This window comes from Giraffa tippelskirchi, chromosome 7, assembly GCF_054371585.1.
Source record: "Giraffa tippelskirchi isolate mGirTip1 chromosome 7, T2T-mGirTip1v1.2.pri, whole genome shotgun sequence".
Lineage (NCBI taxonomy): Eukaryota > Metazoa > Chordata > Mammalia > Artiodactyla > Giraffidae > Giraffa > Giraffa tippelskirchi.
The window spans coordinates 141,511,814-141,538,437 of record NC_137281.1 but is presented as its reverse complement, the minus strand read 5'-3'; the positions used below and the strand labels follow the sequence as shown (position 1 = coordinate 141,538,437).

General features: G+C 52.3%; 1 protein-coding gene across 3 annotated transcripts in view; it reads right to left on the bottom strand.

Annotated features, from left to right (window-relative positions):
* Positions 1-615: 615 nt before the first annotated feature.
* The window catches only part of PLEKHD1 (pleckstrin homology and coiled-coil domain containing D1), a 31,557-nt gene continuing 5,548 nt past the window's right edge, over positions 616-26,624 (bottom strand). Inside the window, exons 1-13 of one of the 3 annotated variants that reach the window (XM_081513544.1) lie at positions 22,310-24,397; positions 16,924-17,017; positions 16,528-16,617; positions 16,233-16,309; positions 15,287-15,378; positions 14,025-14,077; positions 7,488-7,582; positions 6,428-6,521; positions 4,778-4,956; positions 4,131-4,263; positions 3,588-3,732; positions 3,081-3,230; positions 616-2,777 (exon numbers count right to left, since the gene is read on the bottom strand). In XM_081513544.1, coding sequence (XP_081369670.1) covers positions 2,608-2,777; positions 3,081-3,230; positions 3,588-3,732; positions 4,131-4,263; positions 4,778-4,956; positions 6,428-6,521; positions 7,488-7,582; positions 14,025-14,077; positions 15,287-15,378; positions 16,233-16,309; positions 16,528-16,566 — 1,227 coding nt within the window. In that variant the 5' untranslated portion in view covers positions 16,567-16,617; positions 16,924-17,017; positions 22,310-24,397 and the 3' untranslated portion in view covers positions 616-2,607. Of the gene's footprint in view, positions 2,778-3,080; positions 3,231-3,587; positions 3,733-4,130; positions 4,264-4,777; positions 4,957-6,427; positions 6,522-7,487; positions 7,583-14,024; positions 14,078-15,286; positions 15,379-16,232; positions 16,310-16,527; positions 16,618-16,923; positions 17,018-18,577; positions 20,063-22,309; positions 24,398-26,624 lie in introns of those variants that run through there. The other 2 variants (XM_081513545.1, XM_081513543.1) reach the window with 2 other exon arrangements.

The window sequence follows — 26,624 nt, the reverse complement described above, 5'->3', positions numbered from 1 at the left end:
GGGAATGGATACATGTATATGTATGGCTGAGTCCTTCGCTGTCTACCTGAAACTACCACAACATTGTTAATCAGCTGTGTGCTGTGCTGTGCTTAGTCACTCAATTGTGCCTGACTCTTTGAGACCCCACGGACTGCAGCCCACCAGGTTCTTCTGTCCATGGGGATTCTCTAGGCAAGAATACTGGAGTGGGTTGCCATGCCTTCCTCCAGGGGAATCTTCCTAACCCAGGGATCGAACCCAGGTCTCCCACTTTGCGGGTGGATTCCTCACCATCTGAGCCACCAGGGAAGCCCATGAATACTGGAATGGGTAGCTACCAGGGAAGCCTGTTAACCAGCTATACCTCAATACAAAATGTTTTTGGTGTTACAAAAAATAAAAATCAAGAAAAAAAGAAAAGAAAATCCGGCTGACAGTCCTTGTTACATCGCGACAACCAGGACCTGGCGGGAACAAAGATTTTTGTTGCTTATTAAGAAACCACTCCCTGGAGGTGCAACCTTCCTCCTAAGTAGGAACATGTGTGTGTAAATGACCACAAGCAGGCAGTTCCGTAATTCCACATTCAGCCTGCAGGGGGCAACATCTCTCTAACAATGACCATAATGCACGTGACACTGCAGGAAATGCTTTTATTTGACCAAAGAATTAGGGTTTTGTTTTCGTAAAAAAAAAAAAATCAGATCAATATATTTCCAGCAAGTAATTTTTACCCCTACATATTTTCATATAGAGATGTTACTCTTTCTATTTACAGTGCTAGGTACAGAGTAAGTTTTTAACAAATAAATACTTGTGGATTGATTAGTTGTTTGAAGATAACCCAAACTTGCCTGAGGCATGGAAAGTACAGAGTGAGCTAGGAGGAAAGAAATTAGAGGTTGGTGAATATGCATGAAAAAGCACTTTCCTCTCTGGTTAATAGTTTGCCCAGGCGGGGAAGTGCATTTGAAAAATCTCTCTCCAAGAGCCAACCATTATTAACTTGATTCTTTAAAAACAAAGAATAAAATAGTAATCTCGGTTGATAAATCATCCTCATTTCAAAGTCCATCTCACATACATGATAGATCAACGGGTTCCAGGTTTATGCAGGTTCCTACGTGTTTAAAGCTTTTACATGGAGACTCATGCCTTTCAGATGCATTGACTCTGAAACTCTTGCACCCCTGCTCCCACCTAGGCTTGGAAGAGACTGGCTGAAGCCCGCCCACCATGGAGAAGGGAACTTTCTTGAGGTTCGTTTCTCTGGCAGCCCTGACCGCAGAGCAGGGCAGCCCTCCTGGCCTTGGCTGGCCTAGCAGTAGACAGGCCTGTGTTGTGAGTCGGTAACATTCCTTTCCCCGTGGAGCAGGCCACAGGCTCCTGCCTTGCAGCCGTTTGTCCACCTGTCCGACTGGGCTCCGTTTTCCGAGAAATGGAGGATCAGCACCTTCAGTACCACCAGCATCCCTGAGCACCCTGACCCATGGGAACTCCTTCTGGGGAAAAGTTAACAGACTCAGGCAGTTTGGGACAGAAGGTCCGGATGGAGAGGACCAGGCAGACGGCCTGTCCATGAATGAGGTACATGCAGTCCTCAGCCTCCCTTTGGAGGGCAGTGTCTCCCACAAAAGCTGCAGATGGATGTTCCAGCTTCACCCCTGATCACACTGGGCCAACCGATGGCTGCAAGCCTTCTTACAGGCCCAGCCCCAGCTTCCAGGGCTCGCGGTCTCAGTTGCATGGGGTAAAGCCTGGGTCTCAGTTGCATGGGGTAAAGCCTGGCAAGGTGATCCGAGTGGGGGCAGCTGAGAGGGAGACCTCCGGGTCCCCGCTGACCAGCTGGGCCATGGTGGCCGAGGGAGCTGCCTTCCCACCTGACCAGGAGTGGATGTTGCAGGAGCCCGGCCACCTTCCTCCACTTCCTGACTTGCTATTTGTCCTCTGGGGCAGACTTCAGCAGGCTGTTGGCTTGCAGCTCTGGCCCAGGGCCCTCAGGACACATACGGGAGGGATTTGGGGGTTGGGGGGGAGTCAAGTCTTCTTTTAGAGTGCTGAGGCTGCAGGTGGGTGAGTTCACCTGGGGACGGGAGTGGGCGAACGGTCCCACAGCCGGGGCCCAACCTCAGGAAAGGTGCGTGTGGAGACTGTGGCGGGCCACCAGCCCAGAAGCGTGCCGGGTCCCTTTCTTCTCTCCCCCACAGTGTGGTCGACATAAGGGGCCTTGACAGAGGGTTTCAAAAGCCAAAGGAGGGCTGGGAAACCCTGGGGAAGCCAGGGTCAAGGAGGGTGGCAGAGTCACAGAGAGGGTACAGGGAGCTTGACAGAGGGTCGTAGGCCCTGTGCACCCCACTCCCCTAGTCAGAAAAGTCTCTCCACACAATCAAGCCCCTCCTTCACTTTACCAGGAGGCACCCAGCTTGAGCCTGCACGGGCCTAGCCTGGACACAAGGGTAGGGTCTGGGGTGAGGGTGACGGGGTGGCACCCCTATCCTCTGAGGGTGAGGCTGGCCCCCCAAGGTGGAGCTCTGGCAGAGAGGAACCAAGTGGAGTTAGGCCTTCCCCTACCACCCCTCTGCCCCCAGTGAGGAAGGCCTTAGGGGGCCAGGAGAGGGGTGCCCATCACTTTCCCCCCCGGGGAAGCGCAGAGGGGGCTCCAGGCTGGGTGGCCATGATGTGGTAGATGGATTCTCGGAAGCGCTGGTCCCTGCTGAGCCGCTTGGCCACCTCCTTCAGCTCCTCCATGTTGTTGGCTTCCAGCTGGGAGGTCATGAAGGACTGGGATGGCTTCACTGGGGAGACGGTGGCCCCAGGGGCCCAGCCGTGAACAGCCTTCCTTCCACTGGGACACAGCCCTGTCTCCAGCCCCCAGCCCCCAGCCCCGCCCCACCCCAGCTCCCTGCTCCCCATCCTCCCCATGCTGGTCCATGGGCTCCCATGACCCTGGGAGAAGCCCAAGGCTGGGGCAACAAGGGCTCAGGCCACACCGTCTGACCTCAGGGCTGGGTCAGCCTCCCCACCTCCCCACCCTGCCTTCTTCCTGCCCATTGTCACTGACATCCCTCCCACCGGTGCCTGGGAGCTGCCACACCCACCGTCGTTCCAGGAGGTGCTGGACCGGCGCCGGTGGAAGCGGCAACTCTTGATGCGGCGAGTGGCTGCCTTGTGGATGTACACGGAATTCTTCATGATGACCGGCATCTTGGCCTCCAGCTCCGCATTCCGGATACACTCTTCAAAGAACCCTGTGGCCAGAGTTCCACTGTACCCTCCCCTCCCGGCCGCCCCTACCCCTCCCAGGATCCTGGTGGGCTCCAGAGGGAAATACCCTGACCCCATCCTTTGGGAGACCAGAGTCACCTGCTGAAGGGGGCAGAACCACAGGCTTCCCTCTAACCCCCATCCCCCAGATCCAAGAGCCAGAGGCAGCCATGCCAAGAAGATGCTGGAAGGCAGGCATCTGGAGAAGAAATTCCATCCACACCTGTGGGTCACCCGGTGCACACCAGGCCCCAAGCGTGCACCCTGGCCCCGTTCCCGCTCCGCCGTGGGACGGCTGTGCAGAGCTCTAGGGCTGGGCTGGTACCGAGGGCAGGGCTTACTCTTCAGGTGGGTCACATCAGCCCGCATCCTCTCCTCCTTCTCCTTGTTCCGCACCTTGGAGTTGAGCCCTTGTTCCAGGCTTCGCAAGGCCCCTTCTGCCTCCCGCAGACGCCTCTCCAGGTCCATGCGGACCTTCACCTCAGCCTGAGGGCAGAGACCGGGAGAGGGAAGTGGGTCCTGGCGGGGGGAGGCAGCTGCCAGCCCCCGGGAAGCCTTCTCTGATCACCCCTGGCTCAGGTAGGCTTTCTTGCCTCCGGACTTGGATGGAAGTGACCGCATTCTGCTTGGTGTCTTATGTCCTCCACCCCATGGCCCAGACTCAGCCCCTGCACTGGGTTGGTGTCTATAATGATGCCACACACCACACGGCAGGCTTCCCCTCAGGGCAGCTGCACTGCCCACCCCTGGCTGGTCAGATTGGCAGGGATAATTCAGGAAGTTGCCTGATGAGGGCAGGGACGTGAGGGAAGTAAGCCTCCAGGGGTGAGCGGAGGGCGCCCCCCTCCCCCTCCCAGCACCAAACGCTCCCAGTGACCCAGCACCTTGAGCTCGCGCTCAGCCTGCTGCTTCTCCGCTGTCAGCTCCTGCAGCGAGTTTTGCAGTGCCTGGGACTGGCTGGAGTAGAACTCCCGCTCCTCCTCCAGGGCCCTGGAGCGCTCCTCGTTCTCCTTCATCCTGCCGCCCAGGGAGAGGCGCTCACTCAGGGCCCCACTCGCCACGGGGGCATCCAGTGAGAGGGCAGCCCCATGCAGGGAGCTGGCTAGAGAAACCCAGAGACCCTGCTTGGTGAGCCCCAGAGCTGGGCTGGGTCCTGTCCCCCGGCCCCGATGGTAACGGGAGTGATGTGGTCAGTGCAGGGAGTCCTGGGTCCAGGTCTCGCTAGTTCTGTGAGCTCAGGAAGGTCCTCCAACCCCTCCAAGCCTCAGCTTCCTCATCAGTAAAAAAGCAGCTGGGAGGACCTGTCCAGCCTGTCTGTCAGACGGGCCTAATGACTGACTGTACAGGTCACACCATTTCAAGTTAGCTTAGGAGAGTGAAGGATTGCTTCCCACTTGCCTGGTGGGGAACCTGAGACCTAGGCAAAAGAAAGTGAGTGACCATCAGATCAAGACCAACTGGAACCCAAGGGCGCAGGTGTCTAGTTCAAGGACAGCTACCCCGTGGGCTCAGGGCTTTAGGGCTCCCTCACCGCTTCTCCGCCAGGAGCTTCTCCTCCAAGAGCTGCTGCATCTTCTCCTCTATCTGCCTCAGGTTGCTATGGAGACCCCCGCTGGGAGGCGGCTGCTCGCTCTGATTGGCCAGCGTCTGCAGCTGGTTCTCATTCTCCTCCAGCATCTCCAGGGTTTTCTTCTTCTCTATGGAGAGCTCCTGGCATGAGGGAGGAAAGGAAGTGAAGGAGCCTAAGTCAGGTGTTCTGCCTTCACCTGCCTTTCAAATCCGGCCAGTGAGGCCCTCCTTACTTAATCCTCTGAGGGACACTTGAAATGCCTTCATTCATCCCTTGAGGTAAAAGGTCAACCAGGATCTCCCTCCTCCCACTGAGGCAAGGCTGCTCCTCCATCGAGGGAGTTAGGGAAGAGCCCAGCATGGCTTCCAGGGGACGTGGCACCTACTACAATGGGCCCCAAGGCCCAAGGGCGCCATGAGGTTCTGCGTGCTTGTTCCTCCAAGGACAAGTGAGGGAGTGAGTTGGGCTCGTGTGAAAAACACCCAGCAGGAACCAGCCCAAGAGCAGATTTAGACATTCTCCCCACTTATCAGACTGGGATCTTGTACTACTCAGAAATTCTGGAGTTGAAACTACCCATAAGAACCACCTCCTGTGATGTGGGACAGGGAAAGATAAACATATAAAAGACGCCACTAACAAAGCCCCATCAGTCAAGGGAGAACAGAAACCTTGCAGTCTACAAGTCTTGAATTTTGTAACCATCACAGATCCCCCTACGACATGCCAGGCTCACTCGAGGTACTGGACTTGGAGGGACCTTAAGACACAATCTAGTGATGCCCACCATTTGGAAAACGCAACCTCACGTGTCAAGTGCATTCACAGATGCACTAAAGTGTTGTGGGAACCCAGAGCTCAGAGCAAATCCCTCCCCTAGAACAGCCAGGGAGGCTTGACTAATGTGGTACTCAGACTGAGTCTTAGAAAGATGAGAGCATTCTCCAGGCGGAGAAGAGGGCAGAGCACAGTCTGGGCAGAAGGAACAGTGAGGGCAAGGATGGGGAGGATGGAAGGCATGGCTTCCTCGGGGCACGTGTGCTCAGTGGTCTCAAGTTGGGGTTGGGATATCATTGTGCTGAGAGGGGCAGCAGGGGGAGAGGAGACAGGAAGGGAGGAGAGGCTGGGGCCAGAGTGGGCACTTGGACGCCAGGCTAAAGTGTTTGCACTCTATCTTTGACACATGCCACCTCCTCCTCCCTCACAACTTCTGTGGATCAAATGGACTTTCCTTCCTGCTCAATTTCACCCCAGAGCAGCTAAGTGAATGAGTCACAGGAAGGAAGTGGTGGGTCACCCTGCCCCCCTCCCTAATCAATCCTCCATCTGGTGTAAAAATAAAAGCCCTGAAGACAGTGGATTTCTTAAGGCCATAGTCACCATAAAGGCAAACTTGAATTTGCCCTTCTGGGTCCTGCTTTGGGCCTCATGTGTTGGCTGGAGTTCCCAATGGTCCACAGAGACAAGACTCTTTAGATCAGCGCGGCTTCATGCCCTGTTTTCCTTGCAGATAACCCTCCAGAGAAACACTGTTGGGAAAAAACTGCATCATGCGGCCCAACCAACCAGCCCGCCTCCTTCCAGGCTACCAGCCTCCCAGGGGCCCCTCACCTCCAGCGTCTGCTGTAAGGACTCTGTGAAGTGTCTTAGCTCCTTTTTCTCTTGCTCCACGCCCTTGAGGCATCTTGCCGTCAGCTCAAGCTCCCTGTGGGGACAGAAGTCTGGGTATGGCAGTGCCCACCCCTCCCAGCCCCGCTGTGGCTTCCGCCACACCTCCCTGTATGGCTCAGAGGGCTCTCTGAAGGCCAGCTCCTCACATGGCTGGGTCCTGCCAGCAGCTGTAGGGGCCCTGGGCTGAATGAAGGAGATCCCAGCCAAGTGGGGCTGCAGTCACCTGCTCCAGGTACACATGAATCTGTCAGAGTAAATCCAGGGCTACCCCAAGGGCAGAGAGGAGAGCTGGAGAAATAAAAGCCTCACTCCCTGTTTTCCCAGGACAGCTCTTGCTAGAACCTGCTCACCTTGACATGGGACGTGGCTGAGACCCTTCTCTGGGGTGACAAACTCCTTGCTGCTATCTTAACAAGCCTGGGTCCCCTTACCCCTGCTTGGTATGTTTTTCCTTTCTGCCCAATTTTCAGACTCCTACCACCCCTCAAGGTCCAGTTCAATCTAACCTGTTGAAGCCCACAGGGATCACACATATATCTTAATTACCATAACACAGGGAGTCTGTGCTATGCCTCTGAGCACATGTTTGCACATTATGGTAAGTATTGTTGATATTTCCTAGGTGTGAGTCTGGTTTTCCCAACCAGATCCTCAAGGGAGGAGACTTATCTTCCATTCCAGGATCTGGCACAATTCTGAAAGTAGTACTTCCAGGTACTTCCAGAATTAGCATTGCTGGTTGGGATGTCTGGTTCCAACCTGCCCATGCCTCACACTCCACCGGGCAGAAGTGACCCCTTGGTGTGGGGTCTATGGCTTTTTCTAGGCCCCCCAAGGCCTGGAGCTTTGGGAGGACAGGTCCAAACTAAGTCACTGACCAGGGAGGGAGGCCTCCTGGGGGGAGGCCTCACCAGCCTGGCAGGACACACGGGTCCTACACGTCCTAGCCTGGGCGCACCTTCCTCCCCCCACCCCTGCACCACCAGGGCACCACGGCCACCTCTTGATCTGTTCCTGCTCCATCCTCAGCTCCTGTACCACCTCCTCAAACTGCTGCTTCTCGGCCTCCAGCACCTGGTTCAGGCGCTCAAGAGCCTGAAGAGAATCAGAGAGGAAGAAAAGAGTCAGAGACAGCAAAGGGACCCTGTGGTCAGGAACGCCCGCTCTAACCCAGAGGACACCCTGGGGTTCAGTACAGTCTGTACCAGACTTAGAATTAAGCCCTGAGGAGTCCTGATCCCACTCAGTGACACACAGTCTCAGTGAAAATAAGATCTGTGATGCACTGGGCTCCTTTACAACACCCTTGACAAAAGAATATATATACATACATATAATTGAATCACTTTTGTTGTACACCCAACACTAAAACAACATTGCAAATCAACTATACTTCAATAAAAATTTTAACAATAAACAAAACAAAACCACACTTAGCATGCTGAGGGCAGGGTTTAGAAATTATCCCAACATTAGTTCTTACGGCTGGCGTGCGTGCATCCTAGGTTGCTTCAGTCATGTAAGACTCTCTGTGACCCTATGGACTGTAGCCTGCCAGGCTCCTCTGTCCCTGGGATTCTCCAGGCAAGAGTACTGGAGTGGGTTGCCATACCCTCCTCCAGGGAATCTTCTCCACCCAGGGATTGAACTGGTGTCTCTTAGCCTCCTGTTTTGGTAGGTGGGTTCTTTACCACTGGTGCCACCTGGGAAGCTCTCTTATGACTGCATGTTTGGTAAAGAACCTGCTAATGCAGGAGATATAAGAGATATGGGTTCAACCCCTGGGTTGGGAAGCTTCCCTGGAGAAGGAAATGGCAACTCACTTCAATATTCTTGCTTGGGAAATCCCATGGACAGAGGAGCCTTGAGGGCTACAGTCCATGGGGTTGCAGAGAGTCGGACATGACTGAGCATCTGAGCATACTACAACAAACTATAATAATTTTAGATGTCTGCTCTTCTGGAAAGCTCCAGTCACTCACACCCTAAGGTGTGTTGGCTGACCCCCAAGCCCTGGAGTGAAATTGTGGGTGTACATTTCCATTAAAGCTCTCTGGAGTGGCATCTGTTAGAATTGACAAAGAAAAGCCATTCTCAACCCCAAAGTCACAGGATAAAGACTTTTTCTCAAGGCATCCAGGAAACAAAGAGCTTTGGTGGCAGCTGGACTCACCCTGGACTCACCCCCAAGGGAACAGGTGAGCCAGAAAGCCCAGGACTAGCTGGCCCAGGGAACCGGACCAGCTCCTTCAGGACTACTGGCAAGCACAAGTGTTTTCCCAGCAAGCAGGTGCTCCCCAGGGGTCCTGTATTCCCGGGGTTCAATAACATTACTACGTAGTATTGGTGGGTACACGTCAAGCCAAGGGTGGTTAGAAGCATTTTGTGACAACTGTTTTGTTCCTCCACATTTTACGCTGTGGGAGGATATTATTTCTAGATGCACATTCTCTCTCATCTTCTAGTTCTGAATTACGCCCTCATTTTTCACCCAGAGGCTCTGTTCTCAAGGATAATAGAAACCCCGCCAGGGAGGTGGGGGGGTGGGCACTGCCTATAGGGGGAAATTGCCCTTGGCTTTGAGGAGAATCAGAGAAGGAATAAAACCCAAGGAAAGGGAAGAGTCTGATTCCAAACCCTATGTCCTTCACCCCTAAGCTTCTTACCCAAAAAGTTGCTATTTTTTCCCCTTCTAATTATTACTAGCATTTTGGGTGTGGTTCATAAGTGGTCATCCCTGGGGCTGCTCAAAGGACTCTGATGTCCTCGTGGAAAACTGCACGGCCACAGTCCACCTGTAAAAGTTGGGAGGGCCCATGGGCCTGGCCGAGGCCAGTGGAATATGGACAGAAGTGTGTCCCTCTAGGCAGACGCCTTTTACAGACAGGGCGTGACACGCTGCGCTCCCTTCCCTGCCATGTCAGCCAGTGCTGCTGCTAACAGTGGAGCCTCCATGAGCCTGGGTTTCCCCAAGTGAGGAGGTGTGGAGCAGAGCCCCCCACGGAGCCATGTAGCTCTGTGAGAAATAGACCCTTGTTGTTCAAAACCACTAATATTTTCGGGTGGTGTGTGATGGCAGTAGACACAGCCATATACAGACATGATATAAATATATTTAAAATTTTATTCTTGTAGACCTCCCTCTTTTTAATGCAAGAAGAATTCAGAGCTTCAAAAAGTTTGAAAGCCTCTATTTTCATACATTCTCAGTAGCTGACATATGTATGGTGAACGACGATAAACATTGATGTGGCCTCAGATTCGTATTTCCTCTCTCTGGAGGCCTCTACCTGCTGCGGCAGGGCTGTTACAGGCTGGAGACATCCCTGGGCTTAGACCTGAGAAGTCACAAGGGCACTTGGTTCTTACAGGCACCTGGCTTTTGCTGCTTCAGAACAGATCAGATAGGACCTGACTGGAGGACACCCCCCCACGGTCTCAGCCTCTTGGCCTGGAGAGCCCCTTTTTCTAATACCCCAACTTGCAAATATTTCCCTTCACTTATTATTACTCTGTGGTAGCTTTTTATAATTGAAAATGAGAGAAAGTAAATTATTAAAACCCCATGGAAATGTCCATACACTGCTGGTGGGAATGTCAATAGGTACATATTTTTAAAAAGCAGTTTGACCATATGCATCAGTAGGTCTAAAAGTTATTGCCCTTTGAGTCAGTAATTCCACCTATAGGAATCTATCCTAGGGAAATAATTAGAAAAGTAGACCAAGATTTATATACAAAGATGTTCACTGTGGCATAATTTATAATAGTGAAAACAGCCTAGATGTCCAAAAGCAGAAGATTAATGAATATCACATATGATTAATCAGTGTTTGGTCATTAAAACTGATGTTTTCAAAAAATGTTGAATGACATGGAAAATTGCTGAAGGTATAGTGTTAATGAAGGTAAAATGAAAGATATCATGAAAAAGGCCATAAAACTGAGTATCTGATATGACCCTATTAGGTTTAAAATACATATAAGAATAATCTACAGGAACAAAGACAAAGGAAAAATGCTGAATTGACAGTAATTGTCTATGGAGTTGTAGGGTTAAGGGTAAAATTGGTTTTCTTCTTCACATTTTCCAAGTTTCCTACAAAGAGCATGATTTCTACCATTATGGGGGAAAGGTCCATATTAAAAGAGCAAAGAGAAAGAGAATCTTCTTTCTGGTTGCTCACTTCTTTCCCACCTTCCATTTCATTCAGATGATTCTTAAATGATGTCCAAGTGTAGCCTAAGAATGCTGATTGGAGCAGTACACATGTCTATAAACCTGAAGCAGCTAGAAGCTCCTGTTCATGCAGCCCAAGCTGGCACGACTCTTTGAGGCCCTCCTGCCACGGGCTGCGGTCAGCTAAGACCCACAGCAGCTGAAGTCTTCGTCCACCACATCATGCTCTTGTCAGTGACTATTGGACTTACTTAAGTTGCCAAAGTATGAGGTTGGAAAGTAGTAGGTAGAAAGTAGATTCTAGCTCTATGGAAAGAAGAGCTTTCAAATAATGGAACAATAAGGCAACGGACACCTCCAAAGCTGCCCGTGACAGAATCAGGATCAACATCCATCAGGAAGGTCACCTGAGAGTCTCACCTGAAAGGGAGAGGTCCTTTCCAGCTCCGAGAGTCTGAGTTCTGACTGGGAGCACTCCACATGGCAAGAACCCTGCCTGAAGGGTCCTGGGCATTTCTGATTTCCCATGTGCCTGCCCACGCGCAAGGTTGAGCTCTCACAGTTCAATCAGAAGAGGAAAGGTGGGCCAGCTGCCCTCCCCCAGGGGATAAGAATGATGAGGCCATGCCCAAGGGAGCCAGGGACACCTGGGGGACCTGCGCCCAAGGAAGGGCATTGTCTTCGGGAGGAATGCAGAACCTTGTTTTATTTTGTTTTTGGCTGCACCACGTGGCATGCAGAACTTCACGGACCAGGGATCGAACCCATGCCCTTTGTAATGAAAGCGCAGAACCTTAACCACTGGACCACTGGGGAAGTCCCAGAGGCATTATCTTCTAATCTCAGGGAAGAAGAGCCCAGGACGGTGTCCTTTGAACTCTCAGCTTCTGCTCCTTGAGTTCCTGGCCCTTTCTACTACGCGGGGGGTGTCAGAGCTATAGTATCACACAGCGCCCATCGGCCTGGGCCTTACCAGTCCACAAAGCACCTCCTGCCTTCTATTCCGATGAGCCCCACAGCAACCTGGGAGCCAGCCAGGCACAGCCATCACTCTTACTGGAGCAACACAGAGACTAATGCGCCCACGGTCACACAGTCAGTGATAGATTGGTACCAGACCCTGCGTCTCCTTTTAAACCAAACTACCTCTTAAAGATCAGAGAATCTTCAACTGATCACTGGGCCAGGGTACCACATGCCTTTCTAAGTGGCTCACGCAAGGCCCTCCCAGAGCATCTCTGTGACCGACCTGGATGCAGATGGGAAAGGAGAAGGGGGCAGGTGGATCCATAATATAGATGAACTAGGTAAGGAAGGGAAACCCTCGAAGAATGACTCAGTGAGTTCTATTCTCCATCTAGAGCACACAGCTGACCCAGAAATGTGAACTTGAACACACTCCTCTCCCTCCCGCCAGCCCGGGGCAGCCTTCACCGGGGCAGCAGCTGGACTCAAGTGAGTCTCACTCACATTTTGTACCCAAACCCAGGAAATTCACAGCTGGCCGGCCTCCCTCCTTCAGCGTGCTATGGCTTTAAGCGAGGCCTGTGAGCAGTGGGTCTCTGCTGGCCTCATTTCCAGGCTAAAGACCTAGATGGAGTGTCTAAATTTTCCTCGGGCTGATTGCTGCCCCAGATTTAGCCTCTCTGATGGATAAGTCTGTCTCCCCCTGCCAGTGGCTGTATCTGTCACTCCATCCCATCCCCTGGCTTCCTAAATTACCTGCCTTTAAGTTGCTGACAATCTACCACTTCTCACTTCTCAAAATGTACAGAACAGTCTGAAGAAAATGCCCACACTCTAATACAGGAGGGACCCATTTGAGAGCCTGATCCCAGGGGCCCACATGTAGCTGGGGGGAGAAATTGGTCAATGCCATCACCACGCCAATCCTCAAATCCATGTGATCCTAATATAGATCCTCAGTAGATTTCCTTCTCTGGTTGGTTGGTTGGGTGGGTTTTTGTAATTGACAAAAATGATACTGAAGTCCAGCTGGAAGAAAAAATGGGCAAGAATATTTGATACCATTTGGGAAGAAGAAAAATGAGGGTGCACTGTCCTACAGGTTAAAAATCAAGATGCAAGGTAAAATTATAAGAATCAAAAATATTAAGTCATTCCACAACATTATTGAGCACCCGTCCTAGGCCAGTGCTCTGCCAGGCCCCGGGAGTATTCGGGGTGCAAGAGTGCCATGATGTTTTTTTTGGTGTTTTTCCATGATATGCTTCTTGACTGTCAGGTCTGTTCCCAAGCCCAGGGAGATAGTTGGGAAGGGTGAGAGGTTTGTGAGAATCAAGTCAGAGAAGCAGGCGCTGAGCCCAGTCAGACAGGCCCAGCCCTGAACTTGCCTGGGAGAGATAAGCAACAGGAACCAGGCAAAGAGAAGTGGACTAAATCAGGCCCTCCCTCTGTGGGTGTGTCAGGGCATGCCACTCTGCTGCTTGGAGCTCAGGCAGTTCAATTGTAGGATGGACTCACAGTTAACGATTGTAATACTAACAAACACATATGTTCATTAAGCATGTACTCTGTGCTAAGCACTTTATATATAACATCTCACTTAATCCTCAAAACATACCTGATAATATGGGTTCTATTATTATCCCTAGTTTTCACATAAGGTTATTAATGTTCAGAGAGGTGGAGTAACTTGCCCAAGGTCACACAGTCAGAAGCAGTGAAGGTCCAATCCAGACATAGGCAGCCTGGCTCCAAGTCAGCACTGATAACCACTACCCTTCCCTGCCCTTCACGGGTGGTCATGACTCCTCAGAACAGGCAAGGCCCAGGGCTTCATGGAGATCCCAAATAGCATAGACTTCAGCAGCCCTCGCCTTCAAACAAGGCAAGGGTCTCCTTCATCCCATAGGCTGCCTCCAGCCAATGCTTGGCCTCCTTAAAACTTGTATCTTAACATTTAGAGAATGAAGGAACCTCTGATATCTTCCAACCCAGTCACCTTTATGGGGCCAGAAGTCCTTTTGTGGATGAAAAAGGCCACCTCAGCCTCCTGTGAATATCAGTAGTGACAATAAGCTTGTTGCCTTCTGACACAGTTTATAAAATTTCTGAATGGCTCTTTCTTTAGAAAGTGATCGCCTACTCTTTTGACTTTCCTCTCCAGGGACTGGTAAGAAGAAACACACTTCTTGCCAAAAAGCGACAGCAAGTCCCAAGCACTGTCATCTCAGTGGCTCCCCTGCTCTGCCCATCTGATTTTTCAGCAGGTTGTCTGGGAACCCGTCTCCCCTACACCCTTCCCTAATGCCAGGAACATCGGCCAGCACACGGCAGCCGTGAAAGGGCCCACAGAGCGGGAGGCAGTGGGGAGTGGCCTCGATGTGCCCCTACCTCTCTCTGCTCCCTCTGAAGGCAGAGTTCTTCGGTCTCTTCCATCAGTTTGTCTGCCAAAGCAAGCATACATACTCTCACGAGATGCTCACTGCAGATCCAGTCCTGAGGGGTCACTGCCTGTGATCGCCTCCATCACCCCCAGCTCCTTCCAAGGATGAGGTTGGCACTGCTGGGCCCCAGGCCAGCCAGAGGAGGGGCCAGCTCCTGGGGCTGAAAACTCTGTACTGGCCTGATCTGCTGCCCTCCTGTCCTGGCACTGACCCTGCATTGTGCATTCACAAGACAATGACAGCTCATCTTTGGAAGCTCAAGTGGGTCTCTGTACCCCCAGGGTGCTGTTAACCTTTGCACTGATGTCTGGACAGTGAGGTAAGGCAGGTCCTGGGGGCAGAGGATGTCTAGAGCAGGCAGAGAGGAGTTAGTGCTCTGGTCCCCACATGTTTAAGGAGGCAGCAAGGGAGAGGGTCCCAGGCAAAGGACCAACCTCCCAGACTCACTGTCTTCTCTCTCAAACAGAGCATGCCTACCAGCCAATCTCGTTGGAAAAGACCCTGATGCTGGGAAGAATTGAGGGTAGGAGGAGAAGGGGACGACAGAGGATGAGATGGTTGCATGGCATCATCGACTCAATGGACAAGAGTTTGAGGAAACTCCAGGAGACAGTCAAGGACAGGGAAGACTGGTGTGCTGCAGTCCATAGCATGCTGCCGTCCATGAGGTCTCAAAGTGTCAGACCCAACTTAACACCTGAACAACAACCACCACTAGCCAATCGGGGGCACATGGGCCTAGAACCTTAAAGAGGGTTGGGGGTGAGAATTGGGGCCAAGTCCAGGGTCTGGGGGCAACATCCTCTCCATTTGTGGGGCCCTTGCTGCACATCTGACACAAGTGCTCCTAGGCATTTCCACCACCTCTAAAAGTTGGGGGCTAATTTTGTCTCCAGTTTAAGGGTGAGGAAACTGAGGCTTAAGATGAACTGCCTAAAGACCCACACAGCTGATGGATAAATGACAAAGCTGGGTCCAGCGCTCAGGCTCCTAACCACTAGGCTCTCCTGCCTCCTGTCATGCCGACCCAGAGGACCCGCATCATGCCATACAGCCCCTCAGGCTCTGGGCTGGTCTCCAGCTCCTCGGAGCCTGCTAAGCCCCACCCAAGACACGCTCCCTCAGTCCTGCACCAAACCTTGGGCTGCAGCCCCTGGCCCTGAAATGCTATCACCAGGGAGGCTGTTTGCACCCCATCCCTCAGCCAACCTAAATACTCCTGCTTCTCCTTGGCCAACTGCAGCCCCTGGGCCTCCAGGCTTTTGATCATGGCTTCTCCCAGCTGGGCATTCTTCCAAGTCCTGGGGAGGGAGGGCAGATGGAACAGGAGAGAAGAGGAAGACACACAAAACTGTTAAAACAGAAGGCTGGAGGAGAAAGAGAATGTGCACAGTGTGTCCTCATCATCCTTTCTACTCCAGAATCCCAGCTTGCACCCATCCTGGTCCCCGTGACTCTGGGCATGCCACCAACATTGATCCATTACAGTCCCCGGAGGCTGGCCCAGGCTGCAAAGTGGGCCACCAGGGGCTGGGCCAATAGCACTTTGGGAGCAGGAAAGAGATTGCTTCCTGGGCTGCTTTCTAGACCACTGAATGCCCACCACCTGCCGCAAGGCCTGGCCCGGGGCACCATTCAGAATTATCTGTGGAACTGAAAGCACAGCCCAGCACGAATAGGCAGGGGCCGAGACAGGGGTCTGTGTGCAAATAGGCTGTGTGGGGCTGGACCTAGGCTCTGTACCTAGGCTCTCATCTACAAACCACTGGTTTGTGCTAGGATTAACTAAGGGCCTGGGGAGATGGGATGCGTGTCAGAAGGCTGCCAGCTTCTCCTAGTGACACTGGATTTGCTCCCGAGAGTGGGACACAAATGGTGTCTACGTGTGCCACCTATGACTCTAAACAAGCAAAGCTCACTTTGCTCGAATCTCACTTAGAAGACTCCCCAAAGACGCTCTAAATCTGATCTGTCTCCACTCCCCACGCAAACTAGCTCCCCCTAGCCCTGTGCTCCCCACCCTGCCCTCTCCCAGGGTGTCTCCATGCCCACCAGGATCCCAGTCGAGAGGCAGGGAGGTCAGGGTTGGCCCAGCCCACATTCTTTCCCCTTCCAGACCCTCAAGCTGCCCCCCTTCCTGCCCAGGTGCACCTACACCTTCCCAGACTCCTGCAGCATCTCCAGCCACTGGGTCTGCTCAAACTCTGACTCGGCAGCCAGCAAGATGGTCCCCTGCCAGAAAGAGAAGACACAGGTGTGGCTGAGAGGAGCCACCCCGGGCACCACCACTCGGCCTCTGCAGGCCTGCTCTGCGTTCTCATCCATGTCCCCAAGTCACTGACACTCTTCCCAGGCCAGCCCACTGGAGGGGATGCCCCTGGGGAGCCTGGGGTCCCAGGGAATCTGCTCTGTCCCTGTAGAGCCCAGGCCAAGCGAAGTGCCTTACTCACGTGGAAATCCTGATGGGAGATTTTCATGGCGTAGGGCATGCTGGGCTCTTCCTTGGCCTCCACCAGGCAGCCGCCCAAAGGGATGACACCCTGAGAAAGAACCGGAACAGTGGCCCCCAGGCCCCACCCAGCCCAGGTCACCAAAGGCCTCTGGGAGCCTTCGGCCAATATCCAGGTGTTGCTAAAGGCTCAAGGTAGAAGCCAGACCAGAACTCTCCCAGAGGGACACAGGAGGGACACAGCCAGGAGGGGGCCAGGCTGGTTTGTGCCCACCCCCTAAAGATTTGCTGGGAGACCAGAGCAAGACCCCGGAGAGCACCATCCCCTCTGAGGATACCATCCCCTGTTATTCCCACTGGGCCCTCCCGCACTGCGTCCTGGGGAGAGGCCCCTCACCTTGGGATGGATATTGAAGTATTTATTGGTTTCAAAGCTCTTTTTCTCGCTCTCAGAGTAGTAAAGAAGGAAGCTCTCTTTGATGATGAAAAACCTACAGTGGGTGGTGGGGAGGAGGGGCAAACAGGAGAGAAGAGGTGAGGTTTTTCGGGATGCCACGAGCACCCTTGGGGCGTCTGTGCTCACATGGGGAGCCCATGGGGGCACTATTCAGACTCATCCTTACCAACTCACATGCCATATCCAGGCAAAGTCCTCAGCTGACCAGCCTCCTGCCAACAGGCAGCCCACCCTCACACCAGTGGACAAGCGGAAGTGGGAGGCCCACAGGCAGCCTCCAGCAGCCTCCACAGCGGGCTCCTCCAGCCCCCTGAGCCACCACCTCTGGCACAGGGGGGTATCTGTGGTCCTTCCCCTCAGGTACCTTCAGCCCTGTGAGTCTACCCCAGGAGGGGCAGAAGAAGGGCTGGAGGACACACAATTCCAAAGTGGGTCTTTTGGCAAGTGGTCCTGACTGGCAATCAAATGGCATGTGGGTACCAGGCTGGTGAGGCCAGGCTTGCAGCCTACATGTGACACCTTTGGTCTTGCCTTTGGTCCTGGATGTTCCACGGCCTCCTTCTGGGCCTTGGGGTTAACTTAGGGCTTCCCTGGTGGCTCAAACAGTACGGAATCCACCTCCAGTGCAGGAGACGTGGGTTCGATCCCTGGGTTGGGAAAATCTCCTGGGGAATGGAATGGCTACCCACTCCAGTATTCTCGCCTGGAGAATCCCATGGACAGAGGAGCCTGGCAGGCTACAGTCCACAGGGTCTCAAAGAGTTGGACATGACTGAATGACTAACACTTTCACTTTGGGATCTCTAGGCCCTTGGTGCTTTCTGACTTTGATGCCCACAGGCAGAGCTCTTACATTCACCCAGGGGACTCTCACAGGACTGATGACTAGATAAGACATCAGGTGCCCTCCGGGAGAAGATCCAATTGGATCTGAGAGCCCAGAGTGGTAGCTCCATCATCCTGGGGCAGCTGCTAATGCCACTGTTGGAGCCATGGGACTAGGGGGAGCTGGAAACACTGCTCAGATGGACTCATTCATGATGGCCAACAGCGGGAGTCTCCCCTGCTCTGCGTTCAGTGACATGGTACTGGTAGCTGATATCAGTCAGAGTGGGAATATTTACACCATGGAAATCCAAATGCTACAAAACATCAAGTGCTCCACCCCACCCCACTCCCGAAGAGAGCAAGTGGTTAAACATTCACAGGCACACCCCTGGTTGGACACACCCTCTTGGGAGGGACTCAGAAAGTAGCTGGTGAATCTCTGAAGGTGCCACCAGCCATGGGGACCCTCCCGAGGCCACAGCTGAAGTGGGAGGGTCACTGTGACTGCCGACAGCTGTTGTCTCACCTCCCCCAGGAAAAGAGCTCAGCTCTGTCCTTCACTGTGCACCCCAACCCAACTATGTTCTTTATTTGCATGGACCCTCTCGGCCCAGCCAGATACTGAGGGCAGCTGTGGACCTCAGAGGTGACATCCTGCTAAAGCCAACTCACCCCCCCACCCCCAGTGAAGGAAGAACACATGAATACCACCGTCTGCAGAACAGCGGACACATTCTGGGTCCCCCAGCACCTGACCCCTGCCCACCTTCTCAGCCTTCCTGCCACTTCTGCCCTTTAGCCTCTTGGCCCCACGAACACTCAGCTCGCTGCCTCCCGCCTCACTCTGTCTTGCATGATCCTGCGAAAGAGACCACATAGTTTTCCCAGGAATGCCCACCCTCTCTCTCTTCACCTGGCTGAAACTGTCTCACCGTTGGTGACCAGACCAGCCCACACTACCATATGAGCTCCTCCTGTACATGCTGACCAGCCGGGCACTTGGCACTTAGCACCAGTGCCACACCCTGGGTGCTCACTCTTGGCTGGAGGGCATGTCATGGTCCCTCAGCCCTGTGGGACAAGAGGGATGTCCCCTGACAGTTTCAAAGGAAATTCATAGAGTAGATAAGAACACAGAGCTGTCATTTCTCAGCCTGGGGTGGGGGGCAAGGGGGAGGGCTAGACCAAGTAAGCTTGCCTCTCTGAGCCTCAGTTTATTCACCTGTAGAATGGGAGTGATAACATGGGCCTCATCTGATTAATGTGAGGATCAGATGAGACTGTGCTCATCACTCTGCCAATTTGAAGAAGAGCCAGGACTGGACTGAGTGACACATCTCCACAGTCCTGTCACCCAGAGAAAAATGGGAGGCAGGGGACACAGGGCCACCTCTTAGGGACCCTTCTCCTCCCCTTTCAGTGGTTACTGAAACACTGTTTGTTATGGAATGAACTGGAATGTTCCCCCAGATTCATAAGTTGAAGCCCTAACCTCCAATGTGACTGTATCTGGAGACAGGGTCTTATTTTTTTTTAAAGATTTTTCTTTGATGTGGATCATTATTAAAGTTTCTATTAAATTCATTACAATATTGCTTCTGTTTTATGTTTTGGTCCCAAGGCATGTGGGATCCTAGCTCTCCAATCCCAACCAGGGATCAAACCTGCAGCCCCTGCATTGGAAGGTGGACTCTTAACCACAGGACTACCAGTGCAGTCCCTGGAGATAGGGTCTTTAGATGGTAGTTAAGGTTACATGAGGTCAAGAAGTGGGGCCATAATCCAATCCTATTAAGAGGAAGCATTTGCTGTCCCACTTGGCCCCTTGAGAACACAGTGAGAAGGCGGCCGTCAGCAAGCCAGGAAGAGAGTCCTTCCCAGAAAGAACCTGCTTACATCAGCACCTGATCTCAGACTTTCAGCCTCCTAGGAAAATAAATTTCTGTTGTTGAGCAGAAGGGTTTAACAGTGTAACAGATTGTTTACTCAATCTATGGTATTTGCCTGAGCTGACCAAGATAAATACTTTATTGCCTTTGTGATACTTCTAGAGACCCCTCCTCACTCAGAGCAAAGCACTGTGCCAGGGATTCGGTGAGGGTAGCAGACAGATAGTCACTAGACACACGGGCAGGGAGAGAATGGTGCTCTGGAGGGAAACAATCCCTATCCCTCAAGCCACAGCCTCCAGCCGGCTCCCAGCCTTGCAGAGTCTTCCCTTCAAAGCTCCTCTACAAAATGAGGCCGCGAGTATCTGTCTCTTGGGGCTGCTATGAAGAAATGTTCATTGATTCAACAAATAATCGCTGCACTTCCACCTGTCCCAGGCATTGTTCTGAGTGTCGGGGACAGAGATGTGGACGAGAGAGACACAAATCCCTGTTCCCATAGAGCTTATACTTGAGTGTGTGTAGTGGGGAGGCAGACAGTAAATAAGTTAGAAAGAAAGACTTGCAAAGTACCAGGTGTTGATAAATGCTATGGAGGAAAATAAAGCAGGGGGAGCAATGGGGTGAGGGGTGGGGGGGGAGGTTTTGATATTAAACAAAGTGGTCAAGCAGAGCCTGAAGGCATCATCTGTGGAAAGGTAAGTGTTCCAGGCAGAGGAGCCGCAGGTGCAAAGGCCCTGGAATGGGAAGTGTGCCTGGTTCTGGAAGGAATTGCAGTGTGGCTGCAGCAGAGAGAACCAGGTAGAAAGAAGATTGTGTAAGGCCCTGTTGGCTACTATAATAGCATTAATGATAAAGCTAACGTTTATTTAGCACTTACCCCAAGTAATACATTATTGCAAGCAGTTACCTCTGTTAATGCATTTAACACTCATTAGTATCCGATAAGGGCTTCCCTGGTGGCTCAGATGGTAAAGGATCTGCCAGAAATGTGGGAGACTTGGGTTCAGTCCCTGGGTGGAGAAGATCCCCTGGAGAAGGAAATGGCAACCCGCTCCGGTGTTCTTGCCTGGGGAGTTGTGTGGACAGAGGAGCCTGGCAGGCTACAGTCCATGGGGTTGCAAAGAGTTGTTGATGACTGAGTGACTAACACTTTCATTATCCTATGAGGCAGGTGTCTGCATTTTCTATGGGCAGAAATGAAGCAGAAAGGTGACACCACCTGCTGAAAGTCAGATTGCTAGTTGATAGAGGCTGTTTTTCCTCTGAGTAAGAGGGACAGGCACTGGGGGGTGCTGAGAGAAGTGACATGATCTGACCCGCACTGCACAAGGCTCAGTCTGGCTGCTGGGTTGACGACAGACTTCTGCTGGGGGGTTAGGGGGTAATGCATGAGATCCCTTAGGGGCTGGGGCCACAGGAGGGACAGGAAAGGATCCAGGGGATGAAGGCATGAAAAGTCCTCCACATCCGTCTGCCACATAGGATGTCACGGCCAAATGTCACGGCCCTCCTCTCTGTGCCCTCTGAGAGGTAGGGGAAGACAGATGTCCAGGGCATGCTTTGTTCCAGACTTCAGCAGAGCTTGGGGCCCCCATGACTACAGGGGTCATGAAGGGTCACGTGCCACACATGCCAAGCCTGGTCTGGTTGCAGCTGCTCTCGGTTTGCTTTGGGTGGGTATGGGAATCAAGGGAAGGAAGCTGGCATGGATATGGAGGAGGAAGGTGACTCCCCAGCTGGCAAGAAGGTGGATGGCCCAACAAAGCGTACATGTGGCAAGCTCACTTCAAGGACCCAAAGGGCTGGCTTTGCTTGTAACCCTGTCTCAGTGCCTGCCTGCTGCTCCAGCCGATGACTCTCAGCTTCTCTGCAGCAGGTGGGGGCCCAAGGTTAGAGGGTCCCTGCACAGAAGGATGCTTTCTCTTCCTGCCCCTTCCTCTAACATCCCCTTACTCCCAGGGTTCTCATTCTGACTACAAGCCAGGGGCTGCCTCCTTCTGAGTCCTGCAGAGTTGGGCTCATGGAGTAAGGGCTGGAGATAGTCACTGGTTGTTTAGCTGTTCTCATGTGCTGCTTTCCATGCAGAGTGTGAAAGAAAAAGTGAAAGTGTTAGTTGGTCAGTTGTGTCCGACTCTTTGCGACCCCATAGACTGTAACCCACTTGGCTCCACTGTCCATGGAATTCTCCAGGCAAGAATACTGGAGTGGGTTGCCATTACCTTCTCCAGGGGATCTCCCTGACCCAGATATCAAACCCAGGTCTCCGGCATTGCAGGCATATTCTTTACTGTCTGAGCCACCAGGGAAGCCCTGGGTATCAGTGTTTGATCCATGTAATAATCCTGGAAGGTAGGACTTTTTGTTCCCATTTTACAGATGAGGAAACTGAGGCTTAGAGATGAAGCTACACATGCAAGGTGATATAGCCAGGGTAGAGGTGGAGCTGGGACTGGAAACACAGACAACAGCCTCCGTTCCTACTCCCACACCACACTGCCTCAGAAGCTGCTTCGGCCTTTCGGCCATTGCCTGAGCAGGAAACAGATGGGCCAAAGGCGGTAGGTGTCAAGGCTAGGGTAGCCAAGCGTCAGAACTCTGCCACTTACCAGTAATGTGACCAGGGCAAGTCTTCTGATCTCTCTAGGGCTCTGGTCCCTCAGGGGAGCTTGAGAACACTAATAGTACATATATCTCTTCGGGTTGTTGGGATAATGAAAAGAGTTGTTCACATAAAGTCTTCGAACATTGTGTGACACATGGTAAATATTCCTTAAACATTTACTTTTATTACTACTACTAATATTTATTATTATTAGGTTCAGTGTCTGCCATTGCCTCCCCTGACCTCCTTTCCCATTTGTGCTCAAAAAAGTCCTACTGGCAAGAGCTCTTGGCTTCAGCCCAGCTGGCCAGCTTGCTGTCCTCCAAATACACAGCCGTTTCCTGCACCAGCCCCTCCCTCCTGTCCAAGGCCCACCCTTCTACCCAGGCCAACTTCAGCCCCGGGCAAAGCTTTGTCTCCAGTCCTAGCCCCTAGGGCCTCCCTGTCTAGTCCTAAGCTGTAGTGAAGCCCAGAGCGTGGTGTGTGAGTAAAGGGTCTGTGTCTGCCCTGGCTGCCTCTTCTCTCTGGTCTTAAAAGAATTTCACCTCTAGATGAAGGAAAATTTACCAGGTACCAAGACGCTCACTTTTCTAAGTGTTTTATTGACATTATCTTATTTAATCTCTCACTACAACTCTGAGAGTTGGGGCTGTATTTCCATTTCACTGGTGAGGGAACTGAGGCACAGAGATTCAGCAACTAGTAAGGGGCAGACCGGGAACTCAAGTTTGTCAGCTTGTTACCAGACCAGGTTCGTCTGCCTGACGTGCAGCAAGCCAAATGCTGACACGCTGAGGTTTGCAGCAGAGAAGGGGCGTGTGTGCGGCGGCCAGTAGCTCGTGTTATGTATATAGTAACACCACGTCGGAAGTTAAAACCTACTGAGAAAAAATTACGCAACTTGGCTCCAACAAGTGTCACCCCAAGAACCTGGATTCTTAGGAAATATCTTCTCGTGGATCCCATCAGGAAATAGGTCTATATTTGAGGGATTACTTAAACTGTCATTTTTTTTTAAGATTTTCTTTCTTGATATGGAACCATTTTTAAAGTCTTTTATTTGCTACAATATTGTTTCTGTTTTTTTTTTTTTTTTTATGTTTTGGTGTTTTGGCCCTGAGGTATGTGGGACCTAACTCCCCAACCAGGGTTCGAACCCGCACCCCCTACAGTGACAGGGAAAGTCCTAAACACTGAATGATTAGGCAACGACTGTCATTCTTTTATGAGCTGGCTAGGATTTATATTTCTTCTTGTTAAAACTCTGTACTTGCTCTTTGCCACGTATCCTTAAGCTCCAAACTCTAATTCATATGATGATTATTCAACATAACAACTAAGCGCCTGCCTTCAAAAGAAAAAAAACCCAGATCCAAAACATAGTCCCATGTTTGCAATCAAATGCAAAACAATTCCATTCCTCCAATTCTCCATAGGCCTTCCACCCTTATCAACAGAATGTAGTCCTCTTCTGTCAAAGCTGAGGAACTGGATCAAGAGATAGGGAGGACTGAAACCATGCCCCATGGGGTAAAAAATCCATAACAGAAACTGGTGACTAACGCAAATTCTTGAGCTTGTCTTAATAGACCAGCAGATAAGGGAACAGCTTGTTTAAAAGCCCTCTGCTTGTAACACAACAAACTGGCTGAAACCGGGAGGATCCAACACATCTGATCAGAGTCTGCACAGAACAGACCTGCTCGGCCCACAGGTGACGTTTTGACGTCATAGCCCCAGGTTCCCCCCATATCGGAGTCCCCTGGAATTTGCACATGCCTCCCATAAAGAAGCATGTAACTCAGATGCGCCTGTGCAGAACACAGACCCCCTTCACCTCCTTCCTCCAGTCACCTCCCCCCACGCCTCCGACTCCCTTCTTGTTTAGGCCATAAATACCCCAAGCTGCTCGCCTCTGCGGAGGCAGATTTGAGATTAACTCTCCCAACTCCTCACTTGGCTGCCTCGTGAATAAACCTTTTCTCTGCTGCAAAGCTGGGTGGCTCAGCATCTGGCTTGCTGTGTGTCAGGCAAGCAAAGTTGGCTGGGTAACACGTTGACAAAGCTCAGGTTCTCAGCCGCTCTGCTCTCTGATGCCCAGCCCCCCTTACCACTACTCTTGGCTCTCCTTATCGCTTCAGACCTGGCATCGTGGTTTGTCTTCTTAGAGCTTCTCTCTGCAAGGTGACGGCAAGCCCCTGGCCAGCTCAGGTCAGAGAGCATGAGCAAATCTCCTGGTACAGTCTGGGCCTGGGGGCTTGATGATTTCCTGTCCTCAGGGAGCTTATAGGCAAATGCCAATTGTACAAATCAATAATTCAAAACACAGCCAATGCTTATACAGCTCCTCCTGTGTGCCAGGCACTGTTTTAATAACATCAGAATGGTTGTTAACCATTCACTCCTCACATGAGCTAGGTGAGGTGAGTGGAGAACAGAGAGGTTAAGTAGCATGCCCCAGGTTACACGGCTGGCAAGTAGAGATCTGGGAACATTGTAAAGCTCCAGGGTACCCTTCCACTTTGTAAATTTGTATGAGATACAGGGAGAGGACAGATGGGTGAGGAATGAATGGTTTGGGTGTCCAGCCCGGAATGTTCTCTGAGAGGGGGTGACCACTGAGCAGGGTTTGGAAGGATGAACAGGAGTGTCTAGGAAACGGAGGGGAGGGGAAGTGGAGATGTATCCCAGACAGAAGGCACAGCAGATGCAACAAACATTGTGTTTCAAGGCTATCAGAACACGTCTGGTATTGCTGGCTGCTAAGTGTCAAAGGAGTGAGCAGTAGGGGGAGGCGAGAGGCGAGCTAAAGTCAAAGATAGCAGTGGGGACCAGACACGGCTGGGGCTTGTGGTCCCTGTGAGAAGGTGGGACCCCTTGTGGCAGATGAGGGGAGCTGCCAGTGGGTTTCAAACAGGGCCCTTGTGAGATCACCTTGCAGACGTGGAAAAGGTGTCTCGGAGGGCTGCACAGCTGGGCAGGGGGGCAGATCAGAGTTCTTGGTTGTTGCTGATAAAAATCAGCAGAGCTTGCTGAATAGACAAGGGAGGGAGAGCAGAGTCTGGGATGACACGAGGCCCAGGACACTAGCTGAGATGCAAAGCGGACAAGGTGCCATCCGAGCTGAACCAGGGAGCCCAGGAAGGTTTTCCTCAGTTTTGCTTCCACCTTTACTCCCCTCCTCAGTGCCCTGAAGGCAACAAGGGCTCAAGCAGAGCTTGAGGGTCAACATGGGCCTCACAGTCGATCCAGCTGGAAACGAGCAAAAAAGGCTACTTAGACCCACAAGTATCTTCTAAGTCTACACTGCTCCTGAAGGTTTGGGGGTGCAAAGCCAAGTATGAGTGTAGGGGCTGGGAAAGACGTTGCATCACAGAGTGAGAGAAACTTGGAGTGGGGGGCAGTCATGGAGGGCAGAGGGGAGGTGTGGTAAAGGGAGAGGGCAGAGGAGAGAGGATGCAGGGAAGATCCAGGAGCCTGGGCCCTACAGCGTCAAGAGACAGCAGAGAACAATCCCAGCCCTGATGGTACTAAGATGCAGTGTCTAGAAGGCTCAGGAAACCAGGGAACTGACCCAACTAGGTGCTTGCACATCTGGGATTCAGATACCTCTCCACCTTCCTCTTTGACAAACCTTCTCTTCACGCTGGAGCAGGAAATGGCAACCCACTCCAGTATACTTGCCTGGAGAATCCCATGGACAGAGGAGCCTGGTGGGCTACAGTCCCCGGGGTTGCAAAGAGTCGAACATTTAGTTTCCCTTCACACAGTCTACAAGGCTCCCAGAAAGCTTGTGTGGAGGCTGGTGCATCAGTATGGCAGTGGGGATGGGCAGGGAGACTGAGGAATGAGCCAGGGCTCATATCTGCTAATGTAACAAGCAGCATCTACGCTGGGCAGCCAATTCATCCACAGATAAGGAAACAAGGATGTAGAGCCCCTGGGGATCAGCAGAAACCCTGGCCTGTGGAAGTGTGAGAGGCCATGGGTTACCTGTTCCAGGAAGGTGGGACACCCAGCCTGGAGGCCTCTTCTTCCTGGGGGCACCAACACCCAGAACAGCAGCAGCACCCAGGCTTCCTCAGCCCTGAGCTCCTCGGGCACTGAGGAAGGGGGTGTGGGGTGTTGAGTCAAGTAAATCTAAGAGCCAGGGAAGGGCGGCTTGTCAGAAGTGTCCCCTTCAGAAGCGGCAGAAATGACACAGCTCCCAGTGCATATCCCTTTTTGTTCATTCCAGGCAGCTAGGCACACTCAGGGAATGCCCACTCTGGCCTCTGCTACTTGCCTGGCTCTAGGTCTGAGATGGCAGGACAGCAGAA